Source organism: Anolis carolinensis, unplaced genomic scaffold, assembly GCF_035594765.1.
Source record: "Anolis carolinensis isolate JA03-04 unplaced genomic scaffold, rAnoCar3.1.pri scaffold_7, whole genome shotgun sequence".
Taxonomy (NCBI): Eukaryota; Metazoa; Chordata; class Lepidosauria; order Squamata; family Dactyloidae; genus Anolis; species Anolis carolinensis.
This window is the reverse complement of record NW_026943818.1, coordinates 18,507,591-18,523,523: the sequence shown is the minus strand read 5'-3', so window position 1 is coordinate 18,523,523 and position 15,933 is coordinate 18,507,591. Positions and strand designations below refer to the sequence as shown.

Here is a 15,933-nt window from a genome sequence, read left to right as displayed (position 1 = left end):
CTTTTCATGGCAGGACCGGGCAGGACTGGATGGCCTCTTGGGGTCCCTTTCCAGCCTCTGGCTTCTTACCTTCCTCTGGCCCCCGCGCAGCAGTTCTTCAGCGGCATCGCTTTACGTCCCCTTTAAGAAGCTAAAGCTGCCAGTTGAAGAACTGTTGGCCCGGGCCCAAAGCCACAAGGAAGAAGGACAGAAAAGCGGAAGAAGAAAGAAGAGAAAGAAAGAAGGGCAAGAGGGTGAGTCCCTGGAGCCCCAGTGGGGCCCTTGTATTATTATTATTACTATTATTATTATTAGTATTATTACTGTTTATTATTGTTGTCATATTATTATAATATTATTATATTATTATTATACTGTATTGTTATATGATGATGGTATTATTACCGGGTTGCTGTGAGTTTTCCGGGCTGTCTGGCCATGTTCCAGAAGCATTCTCTCCTGACATTTTGCTCACATTTATGGCCAGGCAGCCCAGAAAACTCACAGCAACCCACTGGCACTTGACTCACAGCAACCCATTGATTCTGGCTATGAAAGCCTTCGACAACACATTATTATTATTATTATTATTATTATTATTATTATTTGTTATATTACAGTAGAGTATCGCTTATCCAACCTCCACTTATCCAATGTTTTTGTAGTCAATGTTTTCAATACATTGCGATATTTTGGCACTAAATTCGTAAATACAGTAATTACTACATCACGTTATCATGTATTGAACTGCTTTCTCTGTTGATTTGTTGTAAAACGTGATGTTTTGGTGCTTAATTTGTAAAATCATAATGTAATTTAATGTTTACTAGGCTTTTCCTTAATCCCTCCAATATTTTCACTTATCCAACGTTCTGACAGCCTGTTTATGTTGGATAAATGAGACTCTGCTGTATTATAATATTATTTTTACCAGATCATTGTATTATTACATTTTATTTTATATTATTATAAAGCTGACTAAAAGCTAACTGGCACAACCTGGGGATAAGAAAATACAATAATAATAATGATATTGTTATTATTGTTACAGTATTATATTATTATTATTATTACTAGATCATTATATTATTACATTTTATTTTATATTATTATAAAGCTGACTAAAAGTTAACTGGCACAACCTGGGGATAATAAAATACAGTCATAATAATAATGATATTGTTATTATTGTTACAGTATTATATTATTATTATTATTACTAGATCATTATATTATTACATTTTATTTTATATTATTATAAAGCTGCCTGGCATAACCTGGGGATAATAAAATACAGTCATAATAATAATGATATTATTATTATTATTATTATTATTATTTTGACTATATTTATTATAATATTAGATTATAATTATTAAATGATATTATTATGCTGCCTCAATGGAAAAGAATGTTATGGAGAATTCCTCATTAAAGTGAAATTGTTTTCAACTGTGTATATTTCTGTTTCAATGGCTTTTATGGAAAGTCTTCCCTTATTTAAGTAAAAATGACCCTCCGGCTCCACAAATGACAATATCATTTATTTATTTATTTATTTATTTATTTATTTGCGACATTTACATCCCGCCCTTCTCACCCCGAAGGGGACTCAGGGTGGCTTACAAGTTATATGTACATACAATATATTATATTATTCTTATAGCACAATGTAAGCACTATATATTACTATATTGTACTATAACACTATATTGTAATATTATTACATATAATATAAATATACCATTATAATAGTGTATTATTATTATGTATTACATTATTAATATTATATGCATACACAATATATCATATTATTAGTATAGCATAATATGATTATTATATATTATATTGAGTGGGGTTTGGGGCACGATGGGCTTTGCAGAGGGGTTGCTATGACATGAAGGAGGTGGGGGGCCTACCCTTCTGACTGGCAGCCAGGGGGGAAACGGCCCTTCCTCTTTCTTCACCAAAAGTCAACTTGGCGGCAAATAACAGCCCGGCACCCAAAGAGATCTCCGTTTGGTCCCATAGCTTTTAATTCATTTCATGTTAGTAGAAACCGATGTGGTGGGTGGTCCCAGGCCCGTTCTCCGGCCAGAAGGGTTTCACTTCTCCATTGACCTGGAAAGAAGGAAGGAAAGGGCGGAGGAATGAAAGCAGCAGGGTGTATTAGGGTCTCTCTCTCTGGGGTCTTTGGGGCTGGCACATTCACTCACTCGGCCTCCTGCTTGGAGATCCTCCGTCCGGAGAGTAGGACCTCGGCCAGCGAGGCCACCGCCGGATCAAAGTTCAGGCTGGCCGCGGCCGTCACAAATCCTTCCCTGCATAAGGCACAAGCAAGCAGCAGGAATAATATTATCCAGCTCAAATCAGATAATCTGTCTTTTATAGGCAGGCCTAAGTGAATCCTGCTTGTCCCCCCGGGTGCCATTGTGGCTAAAGGGGTTGCTATGACACATGGGGGGGGGGGTTACCCTTCTGACTGGCAGCCGGGGGGAAACGGCCCTTCCTCATCCTCTAATTTGTACTTTATTTTTCTAGTTTTTTTGTTTTGTTTGAAAGACATAGATTGGATGACTGTCTTTTGTGGCCAAATTTGGTGATATTTGGTTCAGTGGTTTTGTTGTTTACTCCATGGGAAAAACGCACATTACATTTATATAGATAATATCGTATTAATATATTAACAATATAATACAGTGGCGCAGTGGGTTAAACCGCTGAGCTGTTGAACTTGCTGACCAAAAGGTTGGCAGTTTGGATCCAGGGAGCGGGGTGAGCTCCTGCTGTTAGCCCCAGCTTCTGCCAACCTAGCAGTTCGAAAACGTGCAAATGTGAGTAGATCAATAGGTACGGCACTCCATGCAGTCATGACAGTGGCCACGTGATCCTGGAGGTGTCTACAGTCAACACTTGTCTCTCTGGCTTAAAAAATATTATTATTATTACGGTTTAGAAGTGGAGACGAACACCAGGGGAAAACCTTTACCTAACAATATAATAATATGAAAACAGACAGAAAATATGTATTATCAATACATTGGTCCTTGGACGCACCTGAGATAGAAAAGGAGGAAGCGCTCCTGCTCCAGGCTGCCTTTCAATACAGTCTCTGTGTAGCCCATGCCGCAGCCTTAAAGAGAGAACAAATACGGCATTTATTATACTTTAAACAAATATAATATACTTATTGTAAATATAATGCTTATTGTACGTGTTCCTTTGTTATATTCATTCCTTTAAATATATATATTATATATATTACATTAATAGTCTAGACACAATATATTTATTGTATTTGATCCCAATGATTTATTATTCCTTTGATTAGACATAATATATTTATTTCATTTGCTAAATGCAATGAATCCCCATCCTGACCTGCGTAGCGGATGGTCTTGCCTTGGATGCGGGTCCAGAAGAAAGGGACCGTCTGGAGCTCCTTCTGCTGCCCCAAAATGTTCAGGGCGGCCACATGACCTGTGGGGAATCACAGAACCCGAGAGTGAGAAGGGGACCCAGAGGCCATCTAGACCGACCCCGTTACGACACTGCCCGATCCCTCCTGACAGAGGGCCATCCAGCCTGTCATAGACTCCAGTGAGTGAACCATGAGATGCTAGGATTGCCAAGGGACACCCAGAGGCCACCCAGACCAACCCCATTATGACATGGAGGAAAGAACACCATGCGATCCCTCCCAACAGATGGCCACCCAACCACATAGATACAAACAGATTGATGGAGAAGGCTATAGAATCAATAGAGAGGAGAAGGGGCACCTAGAGGACATCCAGACCAACCCCATTACAACATGGGAGGTATTACACCACTTGATCCCTCCCGACAGAGGGCCATCCAGCCTCTCATAATCTCTTAATGAGTGAACTAATCAATCAATCTTGGGATCCTAGAGTGGGGAAGCGGCACCCAAAGGACATCCCCATGTGAGCCGCCCGAGTCCCTTCGAGGAGATGGAGGCAGGATGCAAAAATATTATTATTATTATCCAGACCAACCCCATTATTTATTTATTTATTTATTACATTTATATCCCACTCTTCTCACCCCAAAGGGGATTCAGAGCAGCTTACAAATCAAATGAACATACAATACATTATTAGCATAGCACAATATAAGCATTAAATTACCATATTGTACTATATCATTATATGGTAATATTATTAGCAATATTACATTTCATATATAATATATAATTAATATTATATTGTATTATTAGTAATATAATATTGTATTCCATTATAATGTTATTATAAATATTATATGTATATACAATATATTATATATTTATAAATTATTATAAATTATATATATATATTACATCATGGGAAGCAAAACACCATCTGATCCCTCCTCACGGATGGCCATCTAGCCTCTCATAGACTCAAATGAGTGAACTAATCAATCAATCTTGGGATCCTAGAGTGGGGAAGCGGCACCCAAAGGACATCCCCATGTAAGCCGCCCGAGTCCCTTTGAGGAGATGGAGGCAGGATCCAAAAATATTATTATTATCCAGACCAACCCCATTATTTATTTATTTATTTATTACATTTATATCCCACTCTTCTCACCCCAAAGGGGATTCAGAGCAGCTTACAAATCAAATGAACATACAATACATTATTAGCATAGCACAATATAAGCATTAAATTACCATATTGTACTATATCATTATATGGTAATATTATTAGCAATATTACATTTCATATATAATATATAATTAATATTATATTGTATTATTAGTAATATAATATTGTATTCCATTATAATGTTATTATAAATATTATATGTATATACAATATATTATATATTTATAAATTATTATAAATTATATATATATATTACATCATGGGAAGCAAAACACCATCTGATCCCTCCTCACGGATGGCCATCTAGCCTCTCATAGACTCAAATGAGTGAACCATGGCATCCTAGAGTGGGGAATGGGCACCCAGAGGCCATCCAGACAAACCCTATTATGACATGGAGGAAAGGACACCATGCGATCCCTCCCGACAGAGGGCCAGCCAACCACATATACAAACATGTTCATGGAGAAGACTATAGAATCAGTAGAGTGGGGAGGGGGCAACCAGACGAACCATATTATGACATAGAGGAAAGAACACCATGCGATCCCTCCCGACAGAGGGCCAGCCAACCACACATACAAACATGTTGATGGAGAAGACTGTAGAATCAGTAGAGTGGGGAAGGGGCACCCAGAGGCCATCCAGACGAACCCTATTATGACATAGAGGAAAGAACACCATGTAATCCCTCCCGACAGAGGGCCGTGCTCACCGTGGGCCTGGGCGACCTGCCAGTGCCGGATAGGGATGCTTTTGCCGCCCAGGAGGGCCACAGGGAAGGAGACCACGTCCCCCGCGGCGAAGACGAAAGGCACATTAGTCTTCATGAACTGCGGGGAGAAGAAGAGAACGGGTCAAGGGAAGAAAGAAGGAAGAAAGGAAGGAATTTCCTGAGTCTTCTCCTTACCAGGTCTACTTGGATGGATCCGGTCTGGTCCAGCACAACGGGCGTCCCTTGGAGGAAAGCGGAGTTTGGGACGACACCTGCAAGGCAGAAGGAGGAAGAAAAGCCTCAGGTTTCTTGGACTAGATGCCCTTTGGGGGTCTCTCCGTCTCACCCTTCCAAGCCTACTCACCAATGCCCACCACCACCACGTCCGCTGGGATCTTGTGCCCACTGCCCAGGATGACGTGGGTGACCTACATAGACACACACATATAATAAAAATGAAAATAATTATGTATGCGTGTGGCTGGGGTATCCCAAACAGCTCTCACTTGGTGTGGAATTTGCATGACCCCGCCCACTGCCTCTCCCTTAACCCTTTCCTATTCTTTTCTATGGCACACAGCAAACAGAGAAATTCCATACTAGAGAGGTTTGTGGAGAATTCACCATGATTCAGAGGAATTCTTGGTATTGGGATGTATAGTTCACCTGTATTATTATTTATTTATTAGCGACATTTATATCCCGCCCTTCTCACCCCAAAGGGGACTCAGGGCGGTTTACAAGTACAGAAGAGTCTCACTTATCCAACACTTGCTTATCCAACGTTCTGGATTATCCAATGCATTTTTGTAATCAATGTTTTCAATACATCATGATATTTTGGTGCTAAATTCGTAAATACAGTAATTACTACATAGCATTACTTTGTTTTGAACTATTTTTTCTGTCATATTTGTTGGATAACAAATATCCACCCACCTTCCCTTCCTGGCCCTTGAGCTCCGCCACTTCCGCTTCCAGGTGGAATTCTACTCCTTGGCTTTGCAGCATCTGGAGAGAGAAAGAAAGAAAGAAAGAAAGGACAAGAGGTCATCTGGCCATCTGTCGGGAAGGATCGAAATGTGCCTCCCCGTCTGGCAGAAAGGGCAATAGTCTGGATAGGGCCTTCTTTGGTGGGTGGTCCCTTCTGCATAATAGCATTATTATTATTATTATTTTATTTTTATATCTCCCTGCAGGAACTCAGGGTGGCTAACATGGGGCGAAGCCCAAATATCCACAATAAACAAAATAAAGTACAGTTACAATAAAATGAACATAATAGACATAGATTAAACCAGCATTTTAACATCAATATACAGTAGAGTCTCACTTATCCAACATTCTGGATTATCCAACGCAGTCTGCCTCCTGCCCAGATCCACAGAAAGGACTGAACTGTGTTGTCGAAGGCTTTCATGGTCGGGATCACAGGACTGAACTTTTTACGGATTTAATTTTTGACAATGTTGTTACTGTAAGTTCATTTTAGGCCATTCTATATTTGTAGTCAATTTTTTGATGGTCAATGTTTTTGACGTCAATGTTTTCAATACGTTGCGATGTTTTGGTGCTAAATTCATAAATACAGTAATTACTACATAACATTTCCATGTATTGAACTGCTTTTTCTGTCGATTTGTTATAAAACATGATGTTTTGGTGCTTAATTTGTAAAATCATAACCTAATTTGATGTTTAATAGGCTTTTCCTTAATTCCTCCTTGTTATCCAAGATATTCGCTTATCCAACGTTCTGCTGGCCCATTTATGTTGGATAAGTGAGACTCTACTGTATTTATTTTTATTTTTGAAATTTGCCAGTAGCTGCTGCATTTCCCACCCTTGTCTTATACTCGAGTCAATAGGTTTTCCCAGTTTTGTGATAAAATGAGGTGCCTCGGCTTATATTCAGGTCGGCTTATACTTGAGTATATACGGTAAGTAATAAGTAAAACCGCCAGGTACGAAACAATTCGCTTACATGTATCCAATAATAAATAATGATAATAATAATAATATTACTAATAACATAGCTAATAATAATATTAATTGTTGATAATAATAGTAATGACAGTAATAATAATATTGCATGGGACTGCTTACCTTCATGGCCACCTGTCCCACTTGTCCGCCCAGTACCGCGTGGTACGGAGCGTGGCCCCTCTCCACCACCTGGATGGCCGAGGCCTTCCCGGCCAGGCTGGATGCCAACTCCATCCCTGCGGGAGAAGAAACGGTTGACTTTCTGCCTACCAGACTGCCCCCCCTTGACCCCTTCTCCATTTACCAATGAAGGATCCCCCGATGATGGCCACCTTCCTCCCGGTGGCCAGGCGCAGGATCCGGGCCCCGTCCTCCGGGGTCAGCAGGGTGCAGACTCCCTCCAGGTCGCAGCCGGGACAGCCCAGGAGACGGGGCCTGACAGTGCGGAAAGACATTATTATTGCTATTATTACTATTACTACTTATCACAACCCCCAGTGGTGTGGCGGGTTAAACCACTGACCACCTTTATCCATCAATCATCATCATTATTAGGCTCTGGGGCGAGTCCCAGCCTCACCATTAGTAATATTACCTATTATTATTAGTGTTATTCTCATTGGAAAGGACACCCAAGCCACCCCATTATTACTATTATTTATTTATTTATTTATTAGCAACCGCATGGCCTTGGGGGGGCCCTTCCCACTCTAGCATTTCGTCTATCTATTTATTTATTAGCGACATTTCTATCCCACCCTTCGCACCCCAAAGAGGACTCAGGGCGGCTTACAAGTTATATATACATACAATATATTGTATTATTAATATAGCACAACATAAGCATTATATATTATTATATTGTACTATTTATTTATTAGCGACATTTCCATCCCACCCTTCGCACCCCAAAGAGGACTCAGGGCGGCTTACAAGTTATATATACATACAATATATTATATTATTAATATAGCTCAACATAAGCATTATATATTATTATATTGTACTATTTATTTATTAGCGACATTTCTATCCTGCCCTTCTTACCCCAAAGAGGACTCAGGGCAGCTTACAAGTTCTATATACATACAATATATTATATTATTAGCATAGCCCAATATAAGCACTATATAAGCATTATATATTACAGTAGAGTCTCACTTATCCAACATAAACAGGCCGGCAGAATGTTGGATAAGCGAATATGTTGGATAATAAGGAGAGATTAAGGAGAAGCTTATTAAACATCAAATGAGGTCATGATTTTACAAATTAAACACCAAAACATGTTATACAACAAATTTGACAGAAAAAGTAGTTCAATAGGCAGTAATGCTACGTAGTAATTACTGTATTTACGAATTTAGCACCAAAATATCATGATGTATTGAAAACATTGACTACAAAAATGCGTTGGATAATCCAGAATGTTGGATAAGCGAATGTTGGATAAGTGAGACTCTACTGTATTATATTGTACTATTTATTTATTTATTTATTTATTAGCGACATTTATATCCCGCCCTTCTCACCCCGAAGGGGACTCAGGGCGGCTTACAAGTTATATTTACATACAATATATTATATTATTTGTATAGCACAATATAAGCATCATATATTACTACTGTATATACTCGAGTATAAGCCGACCCAAATGTAAGCCGAGGCACCTAAGTTTACCACAAAAAAACTGGGAAAACATTGACTCCAGTATAAGCCGAGAGTGGTAAATTTCAGAAATAAAAATAGATACCAATAAAATGACATTAATTGAGGTATCAGTAGGTTAAATGTTTTTGAATATTTACATAAAACTCAAATTCAAGATAAGACTGTCCAACTCTGATCAAATCATTATTCTCATCTTCAATGTCAATGTGCTTATGTATCCTTTTAATAATAATAGAATAAAATAATATATGTAATAATAATAAATACAGGAAAACAATACACGTAATAATAGAGTAAAATAAATGCAATAATAATAAGATCAGAGTGAAATAATAAATGTAACAGTAGGAACAATAATAGAGAAAAATAATAAATGTACCATATATTCTCGAGTATAAGCTGACCCAAATATAAGCCAACCAGGACCCTCACCTGAGTATAAGCCGAGGGGGGCTTTTTCAGTCTTAAAAAAAGGGCTGAAAAACTAGGCTTATACTCAAGTATATTGAATTATAATATTATATTGTAATATTACTAGTAATATTACATGTAATATAAATATATAATTATAATAGTGTATTATTATTATTATCCCCACTGACCTGCTTCCAGTGGCTATCAGCAGGTTGTCGTATCCCTGAGACGTCCCATCGCTAAACTGGGCCACTTTGTCATCCGGATTGATGGAGACCACCTGCAGGAGCCAAACACAAGGGCAGTGAGTAGAGAAATTAGGGACTGCTTAAAGTGCGGAGGATAATTTAATTTATGACACTATAAAGCTGCCGCGAGCGAAGAGCAAGGAAGAAATGCTACAATTAAATAGGAGGATAAAGGGACAGCTCGCCCTGTGGCTGGAATCAAGCATAACCTCCTGAAGTTGGAAAAATATTGAATCACCTCTACTATCTGGCTGTATGTGTGTTGTATGTCTAATAATGGCATTCAATGTTTGACATGTATATGTGCTTCCAGCCTTCGCCATCCCTCCCAACTCTGAGTCTAATAAATCATGATGATGATAATAATACATAATAATGGGCAATAATAGTAATTCTGCTTTCCTGTCTTTGGTGTCCCTCCTAACTCTTATGAGTCTAATAAATAAATAATAATAATAATAATGCCATAGAGTTGGCATCCCTCCCAACTCAATGAGTCTAAATAATAATAATAATAATAATAATTCTACCTTCCTGCCTTTGGCGTCCCTCCCAACTCTATGAGCCTAGTAAAAAATGATGATAATAATAATAATACATAATAATGGGTAATAATAGTAATTCTGCATCATCCGAAAATATATCACACAGTCCTCAATGCTTGGGAAGTGTTCGACTTGTGATTTTGTCATACAAAATCCAGCATATATATCTCGTTTACTGTGTCATACAATGTTGTCGTGTCAATAATAATAATAATGGATAATAATAGTGACTCTATTTTCACTGAGAATATGGGGATGGACTGGATGGCCTTTGGGGTTCCTCCCAGAAGCCCCCCCTCTCCCCCCCCAGTCCTTTTGCACCTCTTTCTGCCTCCAGACTTCGATGCCGTACGTCTCCATGAAACTCGGTGGGCGCAGCAAGATGTCCTCAGCTTGGGCCCCAATGTCCTGCCAAAGAGGAGCCCCACATTACCCTTTCTATATCACCCACTTATATATTCTATTCTATAAGTGCAATAGAATATAAATACTGTAAACAACCATCATAATCAATGCTTATGGTTGATCTGTCCTTGGCCCCCCACATGCATGCCAACGCCCATCCCCATCACCTTGCTGAGCTTGGTCCGGTCGTAGGGCAGGTGTCCTTCCCGAGTGACCATGACGATCCGGCCGGAGAAGCCTTCTTGCCGAAGGGTCTCCGCGCAGGTCAGGGATGCCGGACCTGGCCAGAAGGGTCAAGCGGTCAGCGAGTCAAGATGCCATCCTTCGAGCCCCGGGCCCCTTCTAGATGGCCTCACCTGCCCCCAGGAGCAGCACCGTGCGTGGGTCAAGGGGGTCCCTTTTGCTCATCAGCTTGAGCCGCCGGCTGCGTTCCAGATCCTGTTCGGGGAAACAAGAAGACTCAGGCAAAGCCCTGTCGCACCTCAAAGGGTTCTACTTAGGGAACGGTGTGTCGTCTCACCTTCAGCTTTGCAGTGACGTAGACCTGGCCCTCGTCCACAGACACCTGCAAAGAGATGAAGTCAAGGATGTTGAGGTTCAATGCCAATATGTCAGGAGGGCAGAAAGAGGGAAGGGCTAGATAGCCTCTGAAGGTCCCTCCCAAGCTTATCGTGCTATTATTAATACAAATACAGTTAAGAAGGTGCTGGGTGGACATCTGTCAAAAGGGCTTTGATGGTGGACAGGGAGTTCGACCAGATTAGTTGGACTCTTTAGGGTCTCTTCCAACTCTAGGATTCAATAATAATGATAATCTAATTATATATATATATATATATATAGAGAGAGAGAGAGAGAGAGAGAGAATTGATAACATAGCTATATAATTTCATCCTAGATGTTCTCTTTTTCCTCCAGAATGGACATCCCTTGATTTGCATAACCCCACCCACTGCCTCTCCCTTAACCCTTTCCTACCCTTTCCTATGGCAAACAGTTAACAGAGGAATTGATCAGCAACTGAACAAGAGGTTTGGAGAGAATTCACCATGATTTACAGGAATTGTACTTGACCGACATCCACACCACCAACAATGGATCTGGACCAAACTTGCCACGGATGATGAGACTTGCAGTACCTTTACTGATACTGTGATCCCCACTGACGATGGACTGGGACCAAACTTGGTCATAAATTCAATAATAATATCAACATGGATGAAATCGATACAGAGAAGACTAGGTGGCCCTCTGTCAGGTGGGGTTGGGTGGCCCCTGGGGGTCTCACCTTGAAGGCCGGGAGGCAGTCCAGGGTGGGGAACTCCTCGATGTCGCCCGTCTGGACGCTGAAGCAGGCCCCGTGCCAAGGGCAGCGCAGCCGGCCCCGCGACAGGTAGCCTGGAAGGCAGGCACAGGTGAGCATGGATGCTGTCTGTGTCTGTCATTTCAGAAGTGCTCTTTTCAGTTGCCAAAAACATCTTCTCTCCCTTAAAACACCTTGCTTTAAATCATGTTCTCAAGAGACAAAATTAAGTAGACCTTCAGCCCAGCTCACTGCCCACCTAGCAGATCGAAAACAGTGGCGAGTAGATAAATAGCTACTGCTTAACACGGGGAGGTATTTTAACAGCACCATTGGGAAATACCAGAAAAATGCTGGCAATTCGATCAAAAGGAAGAAATATGTGAACAGGACTCTTCGGCATGGTGGATGGAGCGACAGCAACCCCCCCCTCCGGTGGCACAACCTCCAAGACACCGAAGATGGAAAAAGCGTAGATACTGCTACCTCCCTGAATTCCCTTTGTGGTGAGAATATAAATACTGTAAATAAATAAGGCCAAAACGTGGGGTTGAGAACCACGGATGCTACAGGTTGAGAAAACAGGTTGAGAACCACAGGTCTAAGGAATCTGTTTTGAGAGTCTAATAGAGTCTGTCTAGTCTGAAAGTCCAATGGAGTCTGAGTCCTGAACAGGCCCAGTTCTGCAATAGAAGTGCAATAGAAGTTTTCGACAGACACCAAAACTCCTGAATTGTTTTTGTGGCTACGGGCCTGGGACCCTGATAAGGGGATTGGGAAAGAAGAGGTGCTCACCTTTGGAGAGCAGCCCCCCTGCATGGGGACAGCGGCCCCCCACTGCCCAGAACCTCGTCCCCTCTTTCACCAGCACCACCGGCCAGCCGGCCACGTCCACCTCGCGTATCCTGCAACCGAGTCAGAGCATCAACATACTATCCCCTCTGTATATCCCCCCCCAAAAAAGTTAGCGGTACTCACTCCCCGTCGGCCATCTCCTCCGCTCGGCACACCTGCTGCGTCACGACCGTGTCCCCCAATTCCGCCATGTCTCCTTTCTGCCGGGATATGATTATCACCTTCTTGTAGGTGTGCTTGAAGGCGGCAATTATCCCTTCACCTGCTTCTGGGCGTGTCCCTCCCCTCCCCACACTCTCATCCTCAGGTGATGCCGCCCTCAAGGCTTTCCGGTCCAGGGACTCGGCACCTGGGCATGTCCAGAGTGTGCTCATGGACGCCACACCCATTCGGGAAGAGGAGGAGGTGGAGTGGGCTCACCTGAACAGGTGACTTGTACAGGTGCGATCCACCTGGATGGGTTACACAGTCCTACAAAAAGGGAGACTAGTCTGCAATGGAAGAGGGTTGTCTAGTTTCTTCCTTGGCATCTCCATCCATTTACCTGGACAGGTGTGAGTCACCTGTACAGGTGCAATTCACCTGGATGAGTCACACAGTCCTACAAAAAGGGAGACTAGTCTGCAATGGAAGAGGGTTGTCTAGTTTCTTCCTTGGCATCTCCATCCATTTACCTGGACAGGTGTGAGTCACCTGTACAGGTGCGATTCACCTGGATGGGTCACACAGTCCTACAAAAAGGGAGACTAGTCTGCAATGGAAGGGGGTTGTCTAGTGTCTTCCTTGGCATCTCCATCCATTTACCTGGACAGGTGTGTTACCTGGACAGGTACGATTCACTCAGGTGGGTCATGTAATTAATAAAAGAGTAAGGAAGACTAGTCTGCAATGGGAGGGGGTTGCCTAGTGGTCACATCGGCATCTCCATCCATTTACCTGCACAGGTGTGAGTCACCTGTACAGGTGCGATTCACCTGGATGGGTCACACAGTCCTACAAAAAGGGAGACTAGTCTGCAATGGAAGGGGGTTGTCTAGTGTCTTCCTTGGCATCTCCATCCATTTACCTGGACAGGTGTGTTACCTGTATAGGTACGATTCACTCAGGTGGGTCATGTAATTAATAAAAGAGTAAGGAAGACTAGTCTGCAATGGGAGGGGGTTGCCTAGTGGTCACATCGGCATCTCCATCCATTTACCTGCACAGGTGTGAGTCACCTGTATAGGTGTGAATCACCTGTACAGGTGCAAGTTACCTAGCTAGGTTTTCCAGTCAGTAAAAGAGAAAGGGGAGACTAGTCTGCAATGGGAGGGATTGCCTAGTGTCCATCGGCATCTCCATCCATTTACCTGGACAGGTGCAATTTACCTATACAGGTGCGAGTCACTTGGATAGGTCTCTGAGACAGGAAAAGAGTAAGGGAGAGACTAGTCTGCAATGGGAGGGGGTTGTCCAGAGGCCTCGTCAGCATCTCCATCCATCCATCCATTTACCTGGACAGGTGATTCACACCTGTACAGGAGCGAGTCACCTGGATAGGTCACATAGTCAGATAGTAAGAGATAGGGGGAGTAGTCCAGAATGGAAGGGAATATCTAGTGCTCCCCTCGGCATCTCCATCCATTTACCTGTACAGGTGCAAGTCACCTAGATAGTAAAAGTAAATCCAGTCAGGAAAAGAGGAAGGGAGAGACTGGTTTGCAATGGGAGAGGGTTGTCTAGTGGCCTCCTTGTCATCTCCATCTATTTACCTGGGCAGGTGATTCACACCAAGTCACCTGGACAGGTAAATGGATGGATGGAGTGGGGCCTGTCCTATCTGTGGCCCACCTTGCAAGGCTGGCAAAAGGTAAGGCGGGTAAACCAACCCTGCCAGGGAGGGCAGAGATCTCCCCCCCCCCCCCCCGCCTTCCTACCTGTCTCTGCATGGCACCTTCTCCTCCTGGCTCCCAAGGGTGGCAAATGGGCCCCGAAAACCGGTTCCCTCCTCCTCTTCCTTCCTTGCACAAGGCAATCAGTCAATCAGGAGGGCGTTGCCTGGCAACCTCGGCTTAGGCCCGCCTCTTCTTCCCTTCGCCTCCTTCGGGAGCCCTGTGGCGCCAGGCGGGGATCCTCGCAGGCTAGACTGAGACTCAGCACTACCAGGCCTGAGGTCACCCGGCTTTGCCTCTCGCCCCGCCCCTTATGAAACCCCGCCCACGTATATTAAAGTGGGCGTGGTTTGGCGCCGGACCCTACCTTTCCCAATGCAGCTCCACCCTTAAGAAGGCGTGGCTATTTATTAGCCACTCCCCGTTTTTACTCTCGCCCGTTGATTGACGCCCCGCCGTAGTCCTAATACGGCTCCAAAGGGGCGTGGCTTTGTAATGTTTACCCCGCCTATATTTAAAACTGCCTGTGGAGTTAGTGGGCGTGGCTTTTATGAGACCCCGCCCCCATGCGACTCCTCCCACATAGGGCGTGGCATGTGGAATGACTGGGGGCGGCTATGTTGAGACCACGCCCTCTTCCAAATACGACCCCTCCCACAAGGGTGTGGCTTTTAACTCTGCCACTGGCGTGAGTGGGCGTGGCTTGAAACTGCTTTGTCCATTATTAGCCCCGCCCTCATTTGCCGGCCTGTGCGCTGAATGGGCGTGGCTGGGCACCGCCCAATCAAAATACGGCCCCGCCCAGAAAGGGGAGTGACTTTATAATTTAACTCGCCTTTATTTAACACCGGCTCTGCACCGAGTGGGCGTGGCTTTGAGGTGACCCCGCCCACATTGAAATACAACTCCACCCTCAAGGGCGTGGCTTTTACCTTTTCCTACTCACCCCGCTCTTTTTTAAATCCGCCTGTTGAGTGAGTAGGCGTGGCTTTGCGGAGACCCCGCCCTCCTCCAAGGGCGACTCCTCTCACAAAGGGGCGTGGCTTTATTATTTTCACCGCCTCATTGAATGAGTGGAATGAGTGGGCGTTGTTTTCGACGGCCCCTCCCCTTTCGGCCCCTCCCATAGAGGCGTGGCTTTTAACTGTCTTGTGGAGTGAGTGGGCGCGGCTTTGCACTTGTTTCCACGGCGACGGGGAGGCGCCATCCAATGGGCGGTGAGCGGCGCCTGAGGGGCGAGTCCTCGTCCTCATGGCGACGGGGAGGAGCCATCCAATGGGCGTCGAGCGGGAGGCTGAGGCGAGGGAAGCTCATTTGAGAGCCTGACT

At 43.4% G+C, this 15,933-nt stretch overlaps 1 protein-coding gene across 3 annotated transcripts; it reads right to left on the bottom strand.

The window, feature by feature from the left end:
- Positions 1 to 1,993: 1,993 nt before the first annotated feature.
- Positions 1,994 to 15,858, bottom strand: LOC103280439 (apoptosis-inducing factor 3). Of its 3 annotated transcripts, none has more exons than XM_062960659.1 (20): positions 15,552 to 15,858; positions 14,651 to 14,730; positions 12,858 to 12,934; positions 12,675 to 12,784; positions 11,865 to 11,974; positions 11,097 to 11,141; positions 10,933 to 11,014; positions 10,744 to 10,856; positions 10,493 to 10,579; positions 9,567 to 9,658; positions 7,598 to 7,728; positions 7,414 to 7,529; positions 6,247 to 6,318; positions 5,672 to 5,735; positions 5,503 to 5,579; positions 5,308 to 5,425; positions 3,361 to 3,459; positions 3,037 to 3,112; positions 2,196 to 2,300; positions 1,994 to 2,100 (listed from the first exon to the last, which is right to left on the bottom strand). In XM_062960659.1, exons 1-20 carry the CDS (start codon positions 15,856 to 15,858, stop codon positions 2,085 to 2,087), a joined length of 1,977 nt encoding a protein of 658 aa, XP_062816729.1. In that variant the 3' UTR covers positions 1,994 to 2,084. The 3 variants fall into 3 exon arrangements, with proteins under 3 accessions (XP_062816729.1, XP_062816730.1, XP_062816731.1); XM_062960660.1 differs by lacking the exon at positions 15,552 to 15,858 and adding an exon at positions 13,155 to 13,225 and having other exon boundaries at positions 14,651 to 15,263; XM_062960661.1 differs by lacking the exon at positions 14,651 to 14,730 and having other exon boundaries at positions 15,552 to 15,689.
- Positions 15,859 to 15,933: the final 75 nt, after the last annotated feature.

Excerpts from the sequence above, each read along its gene's own strand:
- LOC103280439 (XM_062960659.1), bottom strand. The coding sequence starts at position 15,858 with ATGAGGACGAGGACTCGCCCCTCAGGCGCCGCTCACCGCCCATTGGAT. Across the intron at positions 10,857-10,932 it reads GGTGCTGCTCCTGGGGGCAG|GTCCGGCATCCCTGACCTGC; the intron begins GTGAGGCCATCT and ends CCTTCTGGCCAG. Across the intron at positions 7,530-7,597 it reads CATCGGGGGATCCTTCATTG|GGATGGAGTTGGCATCCAGC; the intron begins GTAAATGGAGAA and ends CTTCTCCCGCAG.